The following is a 19,962-nucleotide window of genomic DNA, read 5'->3' as shown; positions in this document are numbered from 1 at the left end:
GTCACTTCAATTCTTAAATTTTTGTGGTCCCTCGTGGGCAATGAGAACATATTTCAGAAAAGTTGAAACATTCATTCCAATCCAAGTTGGAACAACCCAGCAAGGCAGCACTGAAGGAAGGACTTCAGATGGGCTCCAAAAGATGGGGTGGCAGCTATTCAAATAAAAAATGAGTGGTAAAGGGTATGCCAGGAGTGGGAGCTCCATGAGCATATGTGCAGAGACTTGGGGTAAGATCAGCTCGTAAGGGAAGAGCCAGTCTGACGACTGTGGAGAATAACAACACTGGGTCACTCGAGTGAGAAATACTGTAAAGAAAATGGTGTCTTTGTAAGATTAGCCTGACAACCACCAACAAAAATGCAGCTTCCAACAGTATTTAAAGCCATGAACTCTTGAAAAACCTGTACCAAATGTTATATAAGAATACAAAACATTGAGATTAAGGAAAAATCTAGTTGAAATTAAGGAGAAAAACACAGAAAGAACAGACAAAAATGGTGCTATGTGGTTTGGAAAATGGCCTGCTTTTGCCTCTCAAAGAAATCTGGGCCAAACTAAGGATACCAGCTGTTATCTAATATTTTTGCAGGAATCAAATGGGGGCAGGGAAAGAAGTCCTGCTGCCTACCTACCACCCCGCTTCAGAAAATCTGAAGTAAAGTAGCAGATGTCAGTGCAAAAGCCACAAGGCATTACTGTCCTTTCTTCCATGTAGTCTGCCCAAGCAACCCAGCTCTGAAGAGAAGGTCAAGAGATAGACAGTGGTGAAACAGTTATCAATGAAGGCCATGGACCTTTCTTCTATAGTGAACTGTTTCCATGCATTTATGACTTCTTGTGGACTTTATTGCAAAAGAACAGACTTACAGCAAAAGAATGACTCACTACAATGAAACAGGGTGGTTATTTTTGGAATGAAGGAAAGAATATGTCCTGGAATGAGCCTTCCCAAACACCTAATCAATTTTCTTAAACACAGCACAGGACCCCAAAAGTAAGTTACACTAGCAGCTATCCCAGAAATTAAGATGGGGAGACCTGCAAAAATTTGCAGTAGGGTACAGAACACATGAAACAAGCTGAATGTCTTTATTTAATAGCACTTGATTATTACCAGCACTATTAAAGGTTACTCTGTGACACAAAGAAAAAGTATACAGAGAAATATGTACAATTAGGGAAAACAGCCTACTGACTAGTCAATATCAAAACAAATGTGAGTCTTTGTATGTGTTTGTGTTAGAAATCTACATTCTTTCTCAAATTTTTGTAACAGAGAAAACAGTTCTTTTTCTGATTCAAGGGTGAATCTTTCATAAGACATTTTTTTCATCAAGAAATATGTCACGCCCATTCTGGGGTATCTTACATCCAAGTACATTTGAGAGTTACTGCATACAGTTTCCATTAAATGAGACAGAGCTGAGAGGCGTTTTTCCTGTGGGCCAATAAATATAAAAAATGAGTTGTCAAAACTACCTAGGCTAACGAATTACCTTAACTGATAATTCTAAAAGAAGCAACTTTTAAACACAGAGATGACACTGCATTTCCAGGTACCTGAAAAAATGAGAGAACTCTTCTAGACAAGTCTCTAAGCAAGATAGATGCCACAGTCAGCCTTGACTAACTTCCCCTCAGTACTTCAGGCTATAGCATAAGCTGACTTTTTAAATTAAAGGTAGAAAATAGGTTCCAACTTGAGGCAATTGATAGAGGTTGTCTGGAACACTATTTTGAAAAATATTTGGGCGTCACATCTAGACTTGTAAGAAAGATGTACATGATTGATTGGCAATGTCCGCACTGGGCAGGAGAGGGAAAATTGATGACATGTGAACTTAAAGAGTCCGCCAGAGGCAACATCTCTTTTCCAAAGGAAAAGAAATCTATACCACAAATTGGATTAACTTCTTATCCAGAGAGAATATACATAAGATTTTTAAAATTCACCCAAAAAGTGGGAAAATGTCCACAAATTACTTATCATTTGTCTTGAATAGAAAAATATAACAGGAAAAATAACCTGCCTGGCATATAAATTCTTGCAATTAGTCTTCTCAAAATAAACTGGATCTGCTAGAACAGAGTCAAACTAAAACCCAAGGGCCATATCCCTGCTTCCACTTGTTTTGTGTGACCCATGAGCTAAGAATAGTTTTTAGGTTTTTTTAATGATTGGGCCAAAATACAAAGACTATTTTATGACACATGAACATTACACAGAATTCAAGTTTCAGTGTCCATTAATGTACTGGGATCAGTCACATCTATTCGTTTGTGTAGTGGCTATGGCTCTCTTCCAGCTACAAGGGGCAGATTTGAGGTTATGACACAGATGATATGACCTGCAAAGCCTGATGTATTTATTACCTGGCCCTTTTAACAACAAATTTTCCCAACCCCCTGTGTTAGAACAGTTTTAAGATTTCTTCAAATTATACAACAAAGTAATTCCTTCCTTTTTAAAGCAATTCTTTATACTACTAAATACTACTGTATACTACTAAATTATATATAAATATAAAAAGCAATTCTTTATAAAGGAAGGCAATATATCATTTAGTAGGTTTTATATACCCTTCTAAGAATGTTGCTACTTTGTTAATAAGGAGTGATGACATGAGTACTCATGAATAAAAATTTTCCCCATCAAGCAACAAATGAAAACATTCTGCTATGCTTCCCAGAGAAATATCTATCTGGGCATTAAATAAAAAACTACAAGTAGATCTTAAATTTTTAACCTTCATTCTGCAAAAAGATTAAAAAAAAAAACAACTTTAAACATACTTTAATTGTTTTGGTTTGAAGTCGCAATCCATTCAGGGTGTTGATAGCTTTCTCTGCATCCTTAGGGTCAATGTAGTTCACAAAGCCATATCCCAAGCTCTGCCCTAATGAAAGTGAAGGGGAAAAAAGGCATATATTAGTTCTACACCACTAATGACAGAAATCTACTTTCATTTTGGCATATGGTCTTATTAACACCCGCATATTTTCTCAATAGCAAAAAGAAGTTACCATTAATTCTTCCAGAAATATACATGTGGTCTTTTTTCAACTCTTGTCTACTATTATTTGCAAGTTTACACATCAGTTAGAACTCAGCAATCTGTTCTATTTAAAAAAAAAAAAAAAAAAAAAAAAAAACCACACACAATCCCAAAGGATTCCATCATACATGTCCTGCTGAGCAGGAACACCCAGAAGCAAGGCAACATTCAAGCCTCTACTGAGTTGCTGAGTAGGTTTCAAGGTATAACTTCTTCAGCTTCAGTTTCTTTACCCATAAAATTGGAAGGTGGTAAGCAACAACCAAGAATCTGTCAATTTTCTATGCATTGCACCTTAATAAATGTATAGTATTTACTAAGTACAATTTTGAGTTTAAAATGTGAAGGATCATGTGTGTAAATGTGAATGTGTGTGTATGCATCTGTACATTTTTTTTAGAGGAGTTCCTCTTCAAATCAACAGAACAATTTTCTAAAGGGAATTTGATGATATAGATATTATTCATATTTGCATATAATCCCTAAGATTTGCACAGAGGACATCCCAGTCAAACATGTGGGAAAGGAAGAAAAACAAACAAAAAAAAATTGTTAAGAATTGCTTCAAAATAAATCTTGTTGTTATTCCCTCATAACCTAACTCAACGACGACACAACTTTAAAAATGGGAGGCATCAAGGAGCTGGAGTCAGTGGAATGTACACAGAGGCCAGGTCAATCCTAAAGGTCTCAAACTCCCAACTAACAGAAAACTTTTCAGTTTGAAAGGATGAGAAACAGTACAGAGTTGGTAATAAAAATGAACCTAAGAAATATTCAGACTACTGGAAGTCAAACCAAAGATTTCCTGGAAGATGCCCAGTTAAGGTTCAAATGCTTCACTAAACATTATTTTGTATCAATTTCACATTGAAATGATGGCTTTTTTTTTGGGGGGGGGGCAGGAATGGGAGAAGTGATAATATAGATTTTTAGGACAGTAACTTTGATTATCTTAATGTGGTTACTTGTAACCACACCCACCAAAAATAAAAGAGCAAGAAGCTAACTAAGTACTTATTAACCATGAAAAACTGTGGCTTTATTTTAGGGACCACTATCATTATTTGAGATATGCATTGCTAACTGTTTTCCTCTTATCAAACTGTATTTTTCCTTGTTTGCATAAAAAAAGGGGTCAGAGCTGAACTAAAACAAATTTAGTTCATTTTTTCCTCACACTAATCACAAAGATTTGTTTTAACTTACACTTCTGTGTTTTTTAAAGTTGCATATGAAACTATTGTATTTTTAAACATTCAGCTTTTTACTAATTCAACAACTATTCATCATTTATCCAAGTCTACCACATATGCATAGTGCCGTCTTACAAAACGTGTTCAAATTCCATTGTCACTGAGCAAGATTCAAATTGGTTCAACATTCTGCTTGAGCCAAGAAAGCAGCTTCTGATAGTATATGGGATTCAGTGACAGGCAGTATCAGTCCTTGCACTGCCATTTGCCACCCGTGTGACCCTGAAGAAGCTTCTTAACCTCTCTGAGAAGTAACTTCCTCATTTCTAAAATGAGGATAATAAATCCTCCTCAATGAGGCTGCTGAGGCAATGAGGTGAACATTCACTGTTGATGGGAGTAGATCATTCTAATCAAAACAAAGTGAGGAAAAATAATGTATATCTCAAGAGTTTTGAGTATATTTATTTAAACTCAGACCACAAAATTGCTATAAATATAATGGAGAGGCAAGATAAACATTGTTTTGTCAAACTACTATTCTATGACAAAATGAATAAAACTGTCAATTATACCAGCATGAAGAGACCATTTCTCCCATCTACTGGCACTACCCTCATACTTGCATTTCAGCAGCTTCTAAACAAAGTGCTTCTCAACCTTGGTTGCAAAATGAAATCATCTACAAAGTTAAACAACAAATAAATAAACCTGATGTCTGAGTCGCACGCCTAAAGATTTTTATTTCATTGGCCTTATTAGGAAGTACTGCAAAATCAGGTTTTTAAAATCCTGGTGAATCTAGCAAAGCTTGAGAATCAGTTTTAATAGGGGGATAATCCAAGGTTATCAATGGGGCTTCTTTCTGTTAATCCAGAGAGAAGCCAAGTGCTGATGATCTAGGCAAATGAAATGACTCTTGCAGGGAAGACTACTTTTTTACAGGTGTACTTTTTTTTTTTTAAATGATAGCTTTTATTTATTTTTTTAAAGATTTATTTATTTATACAAGCACTGGGTACAGTCAGAAGCGCGGGAGGGTGAGAGAATTCACCAGAGCCAGAGGGCAGAGCAGAGCAGGCAGAAAGACCGAAGTATACTGCTGAGGGGAGCAGCGGGCGGCAGGAGAGGTCTGCGCGCCATGTGGGACCCTTGCCAGGTGGCCGGGGATAGAACCGGCGTTGCAGAGGCTGCAGGCAGCTTCGCAACCCAGTGCTCAACCGCTGCGCCACCGGGGAGGCCCTACAGGTGTACTTTGAAGGTATCGGTGGTTATCTTTCTTCTAAAATCTTCAAGTCATCTACCACTTCAGAGAAAAGTTTATTTAGCCTCTTGAGGTCACGCTCAGGCATAGTAGTGTCCATGGAGTTGGGTCAGTGGTTAAAATGAACAGTTTGTCCTGCTGAGTTCCTGCTTAACTGTCTCCTGCTGGCTTCTGAGCTTTTGCTCCTAGCACACTATAGGAATTCAAAAGTTTGCTAAATGAATGAATGAGAAGCATAATACTGTTGTGTGTTTAACCAAAGCTATTATGAACATCCCCAAGAAAGGATTCATGTACGAATTGGGTTTCGGACCCAACCCCCTCTTAAGCAATCACAGCTAACTATAATATCAGCCAAATTTCTCCTCTCTGCAAATTAAGCACTCAGACAACATTTATCCCCAAATGACCTCTCTTCCACATACAAGGTTTCCAACTTGCTCAGTGGCATTACAGGGAAGAGGACTACCCAATCAGAATGTTTGTGAGGTATGCACAATTTTACTATCCTCCAAAGCAAAATATGCAAGTGCACATCTGCATTTAAAAGCTGCATTCCTAAACCCATTGTCATAGAAGCATTAAAATGTCAGCACTGGAACACAAAGGAGTTAGGAACTTCAGAAGGAATGAGTGAAATCAAGTATTTACTGGATACTTAAAAATAGATAAAGACATCCCATATGACATCAAAATAAGCAAGACCCTCACCATTCTCACCTTTCAGCTATTTGGTGTTTTACTCTTTAATTTTAGCCTCCCATTAATCAAGTAATTCATATTCTTCTCCTATAAGGTAGAAATAGTATCAGGAGGGTCAATCAGCTTCCTCAAATCAAAAAACAAGATAGGAACTAGTGGTCAGGACTTGAATCCAAAACTCTCAAATACTATGGTCTTCCCATTCAACTCACAAATGGTCTACATGCCAGCAAACCATGTTCAAAATGACTTAAATATAATGTAACCAGGTATTTTCTAACAGGACTTTACCATTTAAAAAAAAAAAAAAAACATGTTTTGAGACAATTAACTGTTTCAAATTCCTGTACTTTGTGTGCAAATGCCAGTTCCACTATATGTGAATTCTAGTCATTCCTATGACAATGCAAATCGCATCTTATTTATATAGTGACTATTTCACATTATTATAAGAGTGCAGGTTTTTTTAAAAATAAAAGCAGTAGAAAGTAAAACATTAAAAGAAATATTTAGCCTGGATCCATTTTCCCCCACTCATATTCATCAGCTAGTAACAGTCACAAACCACAAGGGAAGGCTTGGAAACCAAGCATCATTTATCTATATCATCCAAATCCATTTTTCAAATCATTCTGAATTTAGAATGTGCATACTGACAATCCAAAAGCCAAGAATCACTTCTTTAATAAATGTATAAAGCGCTACATTTAAATTCCAAGTATAACCATTATGGAAACCAGTTTGACTGAGAGAAAATTCCAAACAAAATGACAGAGCTAAGGTTTTCCCCCAAAAAGCCAAGACAACCAATAAATCCTATCCTCAAAAGGCAAAAAAACTCCCCCCTGGTATAGAATATCAGGAACTGTCTCCACTGGCCTCACTGGCTACTTGTGGCTCCACACTCTTAGGGATTAAGGAACGATTACTTTATGCCTTAGTGCTAACAGCGGGCTGTCTAGAGTCCCTTTGGGCAGGGACTCCAGATCTTCGCTATGGAGAAAGCTATCTAAACCATCAGTTGTTCAGGCCTAAGACACTCACACAGCTGCTGAAAATAGAAAACTCCAGGTCAGTATTGCACTTCAGCACATGTATTCTGTATCCCACACGTGTGAATGCCTGTTTTGTATTTTCCTCTTTAACATATATGATCTCTTTTTCACAAAAGATAGGAAAATCACTTCTAAACTGCTCCTGGCATAAAAAGAATATCCTTAGAACCATAGTCAAGTAATCTGAAGCACAGAGTTAAAACACTCCCTAGGCTTCTAACTGGGACAGAGGCCCAGAGAGAGAGTGAAGTGGGGGATCAGGGCAAGCAGAGGAAAACAGGAAGAAAATTCATGTAGGTGACAACTTACTAGTGGGAAACACAGTAAACTCCAATTTATCCCAAACTGTGTGTAATTCAAAGCAGCAGTCATTCCCTTGCCACCTACACTGCTTTCAAAAGCATGCTTTAATTAAAATTTTAATTGCATATTTTAATTAAAAATACACAATCTTCTAGACCCATTTAATTCAAAGGTCACTTTACTTCATCTTTTTTCTATTTCAAATTGCTATCAATGCTCAGAATATCAAATTATTTCCTCAGGTTTAAAGGTAAAGGCAATAGTAAACCATAATTCTTGATTATAAACCTGATAACACTAATTTAATATTATCCAACCAATATGAAGTGAGAACCCCCCCCAAACATGGAACTGTGGAAAATAACATTCTGTTTGCCGCCAACATTTAGCATTGTTTATTCACCAATTATAGCAAATCTACTTTTTGCTAGGCCCTGAGGATACAACAGATAGACAAAAAGTTTCTCTTCACAAAACTTAAAATCTGGTAGAAGACAAACAAGCTCTACATTCTATTAGAAGAAAGTAAGGGCTAAGGAGAAAAAAGGAGCAGCAGAGGGATGAGATAGGGAGTCAGGGATCAGGGCTACTGTTTAGAGTGGTCAGAGTCCACCTTCCTCCTCAAAGTATTATCTGATTCAAAACTTGATCAACATAGAAGTAGCTCACAGGCTAATAGGAAAGCTTGGCAAGTGGATTTATTTCAGCGCAAATTCTTCCATACTATTACCACATCCTGCCATTTCTTGAATTAAATCTGTCCATCTTTACTACCCCATCTTGGCATTAGCACAGGACTCATGTATTATTCTAACTCAGATTATTAACACAGTAATCTAACCCATCACTCCTTACCCAGATCCTGTTAACTCGAAAACCACTCATCCTCCACCATAATGTACTGGTGCTCTTCCTAAAAGACAACTCCAATTTTGGTCTGGTTTTCAAGGTCATTAACATCAGTTTCATGCTTTATTATTCTTATATACCCTAAAATGCAAGTTCAGTTTCCTGCCCCTGCAACATACTTCTTCAACTGGCCAATCCCACATATCCTCTGAGACTATTTATAATGATTATTTGTCCCACTGCCAATGTAGTAAACTGTTCAATATTTTTTTCCAGTCCTTCCAATATGCTTTTATCTAGTGCAAATGGGTATTGAGTCCATTTGGATACCTACCCCTCATTTAGACAGTTAAGCAAGGGCAAGCTGAGCACAGTTCCTGACAGATTATTAATTACATGTTCATTGAATAAATGAACAAACGAACGAAAAAACAAATGAGCTAATGAACAAACTAAGAACAAATGAAAAAAACAGCCCTCTGCCTTCCAGGAGCTTATGTTTTAGAAGCGAGATGCCCTTCTAAACATGCTCCCGGTGTCCCTGCATTGTACCAGATGGATTACAGAACAAATGGAGACAAGATGCTCAAATGTTACAGTATTCTGTCTTTATAAGGGAGTGATGGGAGATATTTAATAGTTCATGTAAATTTTTTCATATGAAAATTTTCTACAAATACTGTTTAAATGAATCTCAATTTTAAAAAATAATGTCACCTAGAGTAATTTGATAGATTTACATAAATCTGTTTCACAAATCTGTAAGTATGAATTATGGGATGTCAGCATATAATTTTGTTGAAAGTGCTTTTTCACTAATATAATTAAGTCTGCCGAGACTATTCATGTACAAGTCAAATAAAATGCAGAGTGAATTCTGTAAAAACCTGGTAGTTGAATCAACAATAAAAGGTGACTACTCTGATTGATGTGTATCTATTATTTCATTTAGAGCAGTAGTAATGTTTTACGAAATAAAAAAGGACAAAAACGACATGAATCTTTTTAAATCCCAGATAGCAGAAACAGGTCAGTACAGTCCTCTCTTGACAAGCAAGACTATTTGCAACCTGAGGTATAATAATTTAGCACTTGAGAAAAGCAAACTGAAAAGATTCACCGTTTCTATATAAAACTCCTTATTTAAAAAAAAATAATAATAATAATGTGACAAAGTTTTTACTCCAAGGAAGGACAAGTATTTTTTTTCTTAAAGACAAACCAAGTCCTGCCTCTCATTGTAACACCCTACTTGCCTCCTCCCCCGAACACACAATAAAGTCCCAATGTGTTGTATTTCTTCAGATGGACTTTCTGTTCTTGGGCACTCATAATGTGTGTCTGTTCAGACAGGCTGTGCACTGCAACTCTGGCATCAAAGCAACATGCACCAGACTTTACAAAGGAGCGTTCCTATAATCTCAGCTCTGATATGTAATAAAACCATGCAAGCGCCACAAATCAGGGGAAAGGTTTGAGAGAATTTCACAACAGAGGGACACAACTTCTCTAGTGACATTGTTATAGGGCAGCCCCGATATTGAACGGGTTGCCTGGCTTTGGGTCCTCACCCGCGCGCTTAAAAGGGACTTATTAATACTCCACTACAGGCACACGCAAAAGGTTAATAAAAGGTTTATTTACAAGGGAAAAGGAAATAAGGAAAATGTACAACTCAGGGAGAAAATAGGCAAATAAAGTCTTTAATGCTTCCAACCCGATTGACCGATCTGGAAACCCAAAAAGCACTCTCAGAGCTGGCTGGACGCTGCTCGCTGGTGGAGAGCCAAAATGGGGGAACCCCTCCAAGCCCACGTGTCTGGCTTTATACCCACCTGGCTGCTTAACCCCACCCTCAGGTTCCAGCCACCTTCCCTTTGGTGGTGATGGGATTTGGAGTTCCCAGTGTCTTTTGGCTTTGGCCTGGGGTGGGGGTGGACTCCACGAAGCCTCTATGGGATTAGCTTTAGGACATCCTTTTCCCCCTAACAACACTTCTTTCCAAATTTTAATTCATGACCTAGTCTGAGTCCCCACAGATCCAGCATGCCAGATGCAGCAGGTCCCTCCATTTAAATACTCAACTAACACAGGTCAAATTAAACAGGCCCGCCTCGCCGCCTTCTAATGAGTAAGGCCAACCTGTGAGGCAGAGGGCTGCTGAAAAATTCTATTGCTACAGACCAAGTCAGCATCCCCAAAAGCTGGGGGCATTTTTACCAGCTTCCCACAGGGCATTATCAGGGATTATCACAAGGATGGCGAATTCAACCTAGACACTAAACATAATACAGAAAACAGATGGCTCAAAGATTCATCTTCCACACAAACCCTAATAAAGTGAGCTCTACACTAAAATGCCCCAGTATTTTTAAATGATTTTCAGACTTTCCAGATTACTGAGATAATATAGAGTCTTCACTGTAACTTTTCTGCTGAAATCAAAGTTGTAAATATTGATCATCTGGAAAATATTACCTAAGCAGCATAATTCTACAGGGAGCAGTTAATGTCCTCAGCAGCAGGACTTTTGCCTTTCAAGTTAATTTTAGTGGTCCTATCTGTCCTCTGATTATGCAACTGGTAGAGTTCTATTTTCCTATAGTTTCAGTCCCAGTAATTATGAATTTGCTGGCAATGCAGTGTGACCTTGCTTAAGTTGGCGAAACTGTGGGTTCTTAATACATCACATTTTCAGACAACATTAAGAACTCCCACACAATTCAGTCTTAAGCTGTGAGAACAGAAAACAGCATATTAAGTCCTCTAAATTCTTGAGTACTGCACAAATATATGAAGATGTCTTGCATCTAAGTCCAGGAACATTAGGGAAAATGATTTTTAAGGTGGGAAAATGAGCCAATTCTTCTAGAATATGTCTTTCATGAAGACTTTAATTTGAATCGTATAATGTTACAATACAAGGGAAAAAAAAACTTTGGAGAAGAATAAGAGATATTTTAGCATTTCGACACCACAGTTAAAACAAAAGCTAGTCTCATTACTTATTGACTTAGGTATTTCTCTAAAAGAAAAACGATCAGTTCTATCTTCAAACACTGTAGCTGCCCTGTAATGAGAATAAAAGCCAAAAAACTGTCAGCTGGTTAGAAAATGAGACCCTACTATTCAAGAACAGGACATTAACAACTCTGAACTAAGGCACAATCTTTTCTTTTTTTTAAATGAGATTTGTATTATTGCATAGAACAACTGGGGTGCAGGCCAGAGGTGCGGGTGGTGAGAGGATTCACCACAGACAGAGTGAGGAGCAGAGCAGGCAGATTTACAGGTCATTGCTTTTGGCCAAGCTTGAAAATTGCTTTGAGGCAGAATCCTGTGACTGACAACTCTTCAACGATGATATTCATAATTTCCAAATATACCTGTATTTTATCTTGTTCTTTTGTCATGAAACAGATTCCATTCTTCTTTAATCCAACAAGATACTACATATAAATGAAAAAAGAAAACCCCAAGAAAAGGAATGGCATCCTGCAGATGCACAAATAACTTAAACCTCCAAAACAAATTCATCATTACAAAACAGACAGATTAGAGATATCCACATTATAAAAAGATTCACTTAAAAAAGGACCTGATTTGCATACTCCTTTTCCAGAAACTCAGAAAGCAATTCTTATGGCTAAAGCCAAACATGTTTGCTACTGCCAAAATTATCTCCCACACAAGACACTTCTCTTGTCAGCAGATTGCATTAAAATGCTTTCGTACGCATAGTATGGTTTCTCTCAGAAAAGCAGGTGGGATCAATACCACATGGTCTCTGCCCTTAAGATCTTAACTCAAAAATTAAAGCATGACAGTAAAAAAGGGAGATGTGGGCACCTCATAAACATGAAACAGGATCAGTCACTGGAATTTCATGCTTAACTGGGACAAATGGAGAAATCTTTAGTTGGATGACATAAGAAATGAAATTGAGGAGTTTTATGACAGAAATTAAGGAAACGGGCATATAGAGTAGAGCTCTTCTGTAGAGAAGGAGAGAGGAGATGGTCAAACTAAAACACACTAAACAAGTATGGGATACATGTAGAGGTAAGGAAGCAGACTCTCGAATAGGGACACCGTATGTGAAAATTAGTAGGTCACACTGGAGGAGGCATCAAGCAGGGAGGAACAGTGAAGAAAGGAAAAGCAGAGAGGTTAACTTCGGAGTCTGGAATAACCACTAGGAGTTGCACATCGGCCAAGAAGGCCAATAAGGAAGAAGCTGTGACAGTCCAGGAAAGGGAACTAACCCAAAGCCCTTTCAATCAAGTTCCCAGCGATCTCTAAAAAACAGAATTACAGGATAAAAACCCACAATCTCCTTCACAAGTCCCTACACACTGTCCGAATCCTGAAGCTCTCATCTGAAAAAAGCCTTGCCTCTGTGGTCTATCCCTGATTCTCCTATTCCACAATACTTTTTGTTAAGGCTCCCCCTTCTCTGAGCCTCTGCTAAATGTACTGTGAGCTTAGAATAAGCATGATTAACTCAGAGCAAGTCCCCATTCCTCTCAAAATTGAACTTTCTGCACTTTTTCTTCAATGGGCCTTCCACATAAGAGCTAGGATTGGAATCAAAGGCAACCCCTTAAGCCCCAGGAAGATGTGTTCTTGGTAAGTACACTTCTCGAGTGTAACTTTCTATTTTTTTTTTAGATTTATTTATTTATGCATACAAGAGCTGGGGTACAGGCCGGAGATGCAGGGGGGTGAGAGGATTCACCAGAGACAGAGTGGGGAACAGAACAGGCAGACTGATTGAAACACACTGCTGAGGGGAGCAGTGAATGAGACAGGAAAGGTCTGCTGCGCCATGTGGGTTGTTCCCTGGCCGGCCGGGGATCGAACTCATGCTGCAGAGGCTACGGACTGCTCCATAGTGCGGTGCTTAACCCCTTGCCCCACCAGGGAGGCCCACAAGTGTAACTTCTCACCTTCATAAAAGTAAGGAGACAAGGTACCTTTTAAACTAAAGTGATGATTATAGAGCAGCAACCCAACAGTTTCACAAATATTCTTTCACCGTGTATCTTAACAGGTATAGACAATCCCAATCATGGGGGAGAAAAAAAAAAAAAAACACACAAAGATAACTGCCCTGAAATGGCTTATCATTTTCTGAGATGTCATATATATACCTAAAAAAAAAAAAAAAAAAAAATACATATACCTGAATCTTTTCACCCCTATTAAGCTGCTATTACGAGTGCACTGAGTGTTAATTAATGTAAGTGGGCACAAAGTGTTAACATTATTTTGACATTTTGCATGGTAATCACAAGGTTATAAGTGTGTCTAAGTCCTTCTCATAATATGGTGATGCCAAGTCAAGGGGGGAGGGGAGGAAAAGCCTAATTCATTTTAAAAAGGGACAATGGATAGCATCAATCAGGGGGAAAAAGTTCCAAATAAAGTAAAAACACAAGTATTATTTGACCCTCTGATCTGTAACACCGATAAAGTATCCACCAGATATGAACAAGGCTTCCTCCTGGAGACAATTCACTACTTACTTTAGTTCACCTATTTCAAAAAGACAATTAGTGATAGTTCTAGCAAATACAAAAGAAGAAAGATTCCAAGAATAGTCATTGTCCCCAATTGACAGGAAGACTTAAGTATAAATAATGTGGTTTTCCTTGCATTATTACAGGACATTTTGTTTAGTTTATATTAAAGAAAGCAGTTATATTTTCAAGAGAATATAAGGAAAATGAACTTTTCCTCCCCCTAAATTAAAAAAAAAAAGTCACATAAAAGTACTGCTTTTTATACTTAGGAGAAATCCCCAAATGGGCCAATTTTGTTTGGGCAGGTTAGAGTGTAAATGCTGACTATAAAAAGGAAACCTATTTAAATACTGCAGGCATGGCTTCAAGGACCTCAAGAAAGCCCTCTCTGAAGCAGTAAAGGAGAAAGAATCCCAGGGGAACATAATCTATGGAGAAAGCCAAGCTATACATGGTAAAAGTTAAAAGACTACAGGTCAGATGGGAACAATGGCTACAAACTGTCAAAGAGGATCCCTGGCAGAAAAAAACATCAATTTTGTTTTCGCTAAGGGACAAGCTACGTTACAAACCACTCTGAAACCACAGGGCAATTTGCCCAACAATTAACAGATGGCTTCTAAAGAGAAATACAGAAATGGTCTAGTCCTACCATTGCCACATTCATATCACACATGAGCATTTCTTGCAAAATAACCCAGTTAAAAAAGTTGAAAAGATTAGCTGCTGTAATCCTCCAAACTTAAAATTCACAAAAACACTTTAAGAAGCAAATGCTTAAAAGATTTTGCCTAGACAATGACTCATTAGCACAAGTTCACATCAGCAGCACAGTGATCACATCAATAAGAGAAGCAAAGGCAAAAGCAAAATCATATACTCTACACCTTAGTACATCTTGGTCACTGTTGCTAACTCCAGATACATTTTCCCCATAAAGCAGGAAAAAACTAAACAAAAATAATCTTTTTAATTTATTACCATTTTATCATTTCAGGTACCCATGAATCTATAGCAAGATATAGGTAAAAAGAGACTCAAGAGCATCTTAATTTTAATTCATCTTAAAAACCTTTTATATAATGCCACCTTTATTTTTTAAAGATTTATTTATTTATGCATACAAGAGCTGGGGTACATCCAGAGATGTGGAGGGTGAGAGGATTCACCAGAGACAGAGTGGGAAACAGAACATGCAGATTGACCGAAGTATACTGCTGAGGGGAGCAGCGGGCGAGTCAGAAGAGGTCTGCTGCGCCATGTGGGTTGCTCCCTGGCCAGCTGGGGATTGAACTCGTGCTGCAGAGGCTGCAAATCGCTTCATAGTGCAGTGCTTAACCCCTTGCACCACCAGGGAGGTCCTATAATGGCACCTTTAATCTGCTGTTACTGAAGTTACTTTATTATTCACATTATCTGAGGTTCGTCTTGATGAAGATGCTGTGTTTTTATAATACCAGGTGAAATACTAAAATTATGGACCATCTGATGTGGAAAGAAACTTCTATAGAAGAGCTTCTGGGCTACTGAGGCCATATTACCTGGCAACTCTGCAAAGATTTTTCAGGATTCAAACTGGGAAAGAGCAAAAGGTATATTATTTAGAAGAATCCATCTTTTTGCTACACCGTGTCTCCTCAAGAAAAGGGGTTAAGAGTTAAAGGGCTCCTGCAACGTATATGTAGTCTTATAACCTGGAGACCTAGATTTGCTCAATGGCATTTCATGTGTGAAAAAAGCTCAGCTAAAAGTACCCTTGTCCTTGACAAAGAGTTTCGGGGATAAATATGTAATGCATAAAAATATAATGCTGATTGCATTACAATCAGCCATGTTAAAGAGCTTCCTTAACTGTTGAATGCCATACAAAAGTTAGGTATTCGATTACAAGTATACCACTCAAACAAAGATTTCACTAAACAGTAGTCTGTTAGCTCATAGCCTTTAGTGTCAAGGAGTTTGCCTATTTTGTTGCTGGCAATTTCTTCCTTGCTATTTATGAAGGAACAAGGTGCTAATTATACATTACAAGCCAATCTCCTCAATTTTAGGAAAAAGTTGAAAAATCTTGGGTATGCTGCCAGATGACCTACTAGAAAAGCCCTATTCTCAAATATAATACAACCTATGAAATCACTGCTTATTCTAGCTCTCCTGATAAACACCAACATTAAACTATTGCATTTATACCTAGAGTTCCAATCTTATTTTTTCTCTAGCAAGAAAAACACTTATGTACAAAAAGCTGCATCTCCTTAACCCAAGAGCCTATAATGTATTTGTATTCTTAATCCTCTGCTCCTCCCCCAAAAAATTACATCTAAGACTAAAGGAAGTTAAACTTGCACTATATGTAAAAATCCTTATTTTCTCTTTATAGTTGTGACTTCTATGTGTATAAAAAATTCAGATTAGAGAATTTATTTGAAGAGAGGCATCTTTCTTAAGCTTCCAGAAGATTACACTTACAACTTAACAATTCAATTAACTATTCTATGTGATTTCACATCTTAGTTTCAGTCCTTCCACTCTTAAAGCATGAAGATTAACCCAAAACTTCTTCTCTTTCCTAGAAATTCTTGAAAACTCTGGTTAAATATCTAGAAATAAAAACTGAAAATTAATCACAGCGGTAACTGTCAGGGTTATCATTAAACACAGTTAAAACTTAGTTTCTACACTTTGTTCAGCTGAATAATACTGGGAGACATGAAGACTTTTGGCAACTGATAGTTGCCATGGAAATCTGGCCACAGGTCCATATGACCAATATTGAGCTATGGACAATTCCAAGGAATGCAGAAACAGGGCAAAGAGTACCAGGCAGAACACCAAAATCTGATATCCCAGTAGACTGCAACCAGTACAGCCCTACTCGCCTCCCACAAATGAAAAAGCCCATGAAAACAGGTTATAAAAGAGTCCCAAACGTTTCTTCCAGCTCAGTCAAAATCTCCCATCTCACCCCCTGCTCCCTTGTAGAATGTTTCAATAAATTCACCTTTTCTGTTCTCTAATATGTCTCTGGTAAATTCTTCCATCCCCAGCATCTCCAGTCAGTACCCCTATTTTCCCAGTAATAACTACCTCACAGTTATCAACTTTTTATCAAATAATTGTCCTTGGTCAAATGTTAACTTTTACTATAAGACATAATTAAAGCAAGTCTTCACTTAAAGTCATGGGAAGTTCTGGAAATGCAAACTTCAAACAAAACCCATATTAAAAGAAATCAGGTACTTCAATAATGTCATTTTTTTTCAGTGTTAGTTGGGAGATTGTTTTTTCTCATGAATGCTGTAAGAAAATGATGTTGAGAGCCTCCCTGGTGGCACAAGGGGTTAAGACGCAGCCTATGAAGCTATCCACAGCCACTGCAGCACAAGTTCGATCCCTGGCCAGGGAGCTACCCACATTGTACAGCAGACCTCTCTTGATTCATCTGCTGCGCTCCTCAGCAGTGTATTTCAGTCACTCTGCCTGTTCTGTTCCCTACTCTTTCTCTGGTGAATCCTCTCACCCCCCACACCTCTGGCCTGTACCCCAATTCTTGTATGCATAAATAAATAAATCTTTAAAAAAAAGAAAAAGGAAAATGATGTTGAAGGAAACATTACAGGACTTGCTACACTTCCCAATCTTGCTGTCCCAAGACCCTTAATCCCAGTTTTTGTAATGTTAACTTGTTTCTTCATTGTCATCTAGGATTAAAAAATAGTGACAAAATTTCAAAGGAAACGCAAGTCAAGTGACCAGGAGCTAAGTCATATTTCTAATTCACAAAAAAAAAAAAAAAAAAAAATTTGTTTTCTAAATGCAGACTCTACAACTTCATTAAGATGTTATTCAATGATTTTTCAAATATTTCAATGTTACTCAAATATTTTTCGAAAACCTGATGATATCCTAACCAGGTCATTCCTCTCCCTACACCTACACACCATGTTTTAACTTAAACCTATTAGAAGACACAGCAGGCAGACAGGCTAGTTGAGTGGCTGGTCTAGGCCTGGAGTGAGAAACACTCCAGAACCCCCTGACGTCCTGAGAGAAGTGCATCCTCCCTCTCTGAGCCACCATACCTCAGGTACCTTGTACTACAACTCCTAACAAGCCATGAGCTCTATGTCATAAGTGGGGACTGCTGGGAAAGAGGAAGTAGCTGGGTGGCCATGTTGAGCAGAGAGAACAGAAACTATAAAGGCAGATGATTCCCTCCTGTTCTTTTTTATTCTAGCATAAGTGCTTTGGCAGATAGGAGGATCCCACTCTTGAGAGTACAGCAACAAGGGTTTTTCTCCATAACAGTTTAGGGTCCACTCAGTTTAGTCTGGTATCAAAGCTACTTGACTAGATATTCCAGTCTAATCCTTTAAGCCTACAAAATATTGAACCTGAAAGAATATAAAATTACCTAGATTTTTTAATCAAACAATTACAGCTATGATTCTGTACCAGTGATTTGTTAAGAATAAATAAGCTGCAAGTACAGATAAAACTGGACATCGTGGGGCCTTCTGATGGCACAAGGGGTTAAGACACAGCCTGTGAAGCTGTCCACAGCCTCTGCAGCACAAGTTCGATCCCCAGTCGGCCAGGAAGCAACCCACATGGTATAACAGACCTCTCCTGACTCGCCCGCTGCTCCCCTCAGCAGTGTATTTCAGTCAGTCTGCCTGTTCTGCTCCCCACTCTGTCCCTGGTGAATCCTCTCACCCCCTGCACCTCTGGCCTGTACCCCAGCTCTTGTATGCATAAATATTTTTTAAAAAATAAAACAAAACTGGACATTGTAATTTTAAAAGAGAACTGAAGAGTATCACAAAAAAGGCGGGGGGGGGGGAAGAATATGGACGATGTCTACCACAGATTCCATGGAACCCAGAATTGAAATGCCTACAAATATCTACGTCCCTACTTAGTTGGACAGCAAAGAGTTTTAATTAAATTATGACTCAGTAGGCAGGGAGAATACATGAAGGTCATTCACAGGCAAGTGTGTTCTTTTACATCAGCTGCTATAAGCCACAGGAGTCACCAAACATTAACCTTTGCTGAGAAGCTAGAAATGAAAGACCTGCTGCATGATCACTGTTAATGCCGCCATCATTGGGATCATCTCAGCCATTCTTCAGGTTGCACCAGTCCAACTAAAGAGCAACATAGTGATAGGAAAACGTAATGAAGTGGGGGAAAAGTCACAAGATGTCAGGAGGAAACAGCAATATCTTCATTGTGCCTACTCTGATTTTTACTTACTTGTATCCGAATTTTGTTTTCTCCAAACGCTTAACACTGTGAATCACGTGAGTCAAATATTTGAAAGAAAAAAAATGTGGTTTCATTTATAAAATACACAAATAAACACCTCTCAGAAGAGGGACAAGATCCTTGACCAAAAGGTTTCATTTTCCTGAAAGCTAAAAGTCAGGGGACAATAAGCAACCTGTCCAAATCAAAGAAAACTATGACCCTACAAGCTCTGGGAAAATGAGGAGAATGCCAATCTTTGAGTGCCACTGGCAACGAAGACTACTCTATAATATGAGTAAAGGGCTTCCCTGGTGGTGCAGCGGGTTCAGCACCGCGCTGTGAAGCTGTCCGCAGCCTCCTCAGTGGGGGCTTGATTCCTGACCGAACAGGGAGAAATCCCCCATGGCAAGCAGACCTCTCCTGTCTTGCCCGCTGCTACCCTCAGCGGTGTATTTCGGTTGTCTGCCTGTTCTGCTCCCTGCCGTCTCTGGTGAATTCTCTCACCCTCCCATGCCCCTGACCTGTACTCCAGTTCTTGTATAAATAAAATCTTTTTAAAAAATAAATTAAATAAAATAAAATGTGTAAGAAGCGAAAGACAGTTCTGAAACAACCCTCAGACTCTACCAGTAGAGGTAAAAGTTATTCTAAATAAATAGTGACACCTCTTTTCCCCAATACAGAGTAATACATCTCAGTATCTTGACAATTCAAAATTGCAGTTTAAGTTTTCCCACATCATAGATGCTTTAGAGA

General features: G+C 38.3%; 1 protein-coding gene across 8 annotated transcripts in view; it reads right to left on the bottom strand.

Annotated features, from left to right (window-relative positions):
- The window catches only part of ELAVL2 (ELAV like RNA binding protein 2), a gene marked incomplete at both ends in the record, with an annotated part of 130,484 nt that overhangs the window by 33,344 nt on the left and 77,178 nt on the right, over nucleotides 1-19,962 (bottom strand). For all 8 annotated transcript variants that reach the window (XM_084236776.1, XM_084236777.1, XM_084236771.1 and 5 more), the window contains one exon: nucleotides 2,797-2,900. In XM_084236776.1, the coding sequence (XP_084092902.1) occupies nucleotides 2,797-2,900 (104 nt within the window). The remainder of the gene's footprint in view (nucleotides 1-2,796; nucleotides 2,901-19,962) is intronic.

This window comes from Talpa europaea, assembly GCF_964194135.1.
Source record: "Talpa europaea genome assembly, chromosome: 7".
NCBI lineage: Eukaryota > Metazoa > Chordata > Mammalia > Eulipotyphla > Talpidae > Talpa > Talpa europaea.
Note: the sequence above shows the minus strand (reverse complement) of the source record. Positions and strands in the feature narration are given on the sequence as shown.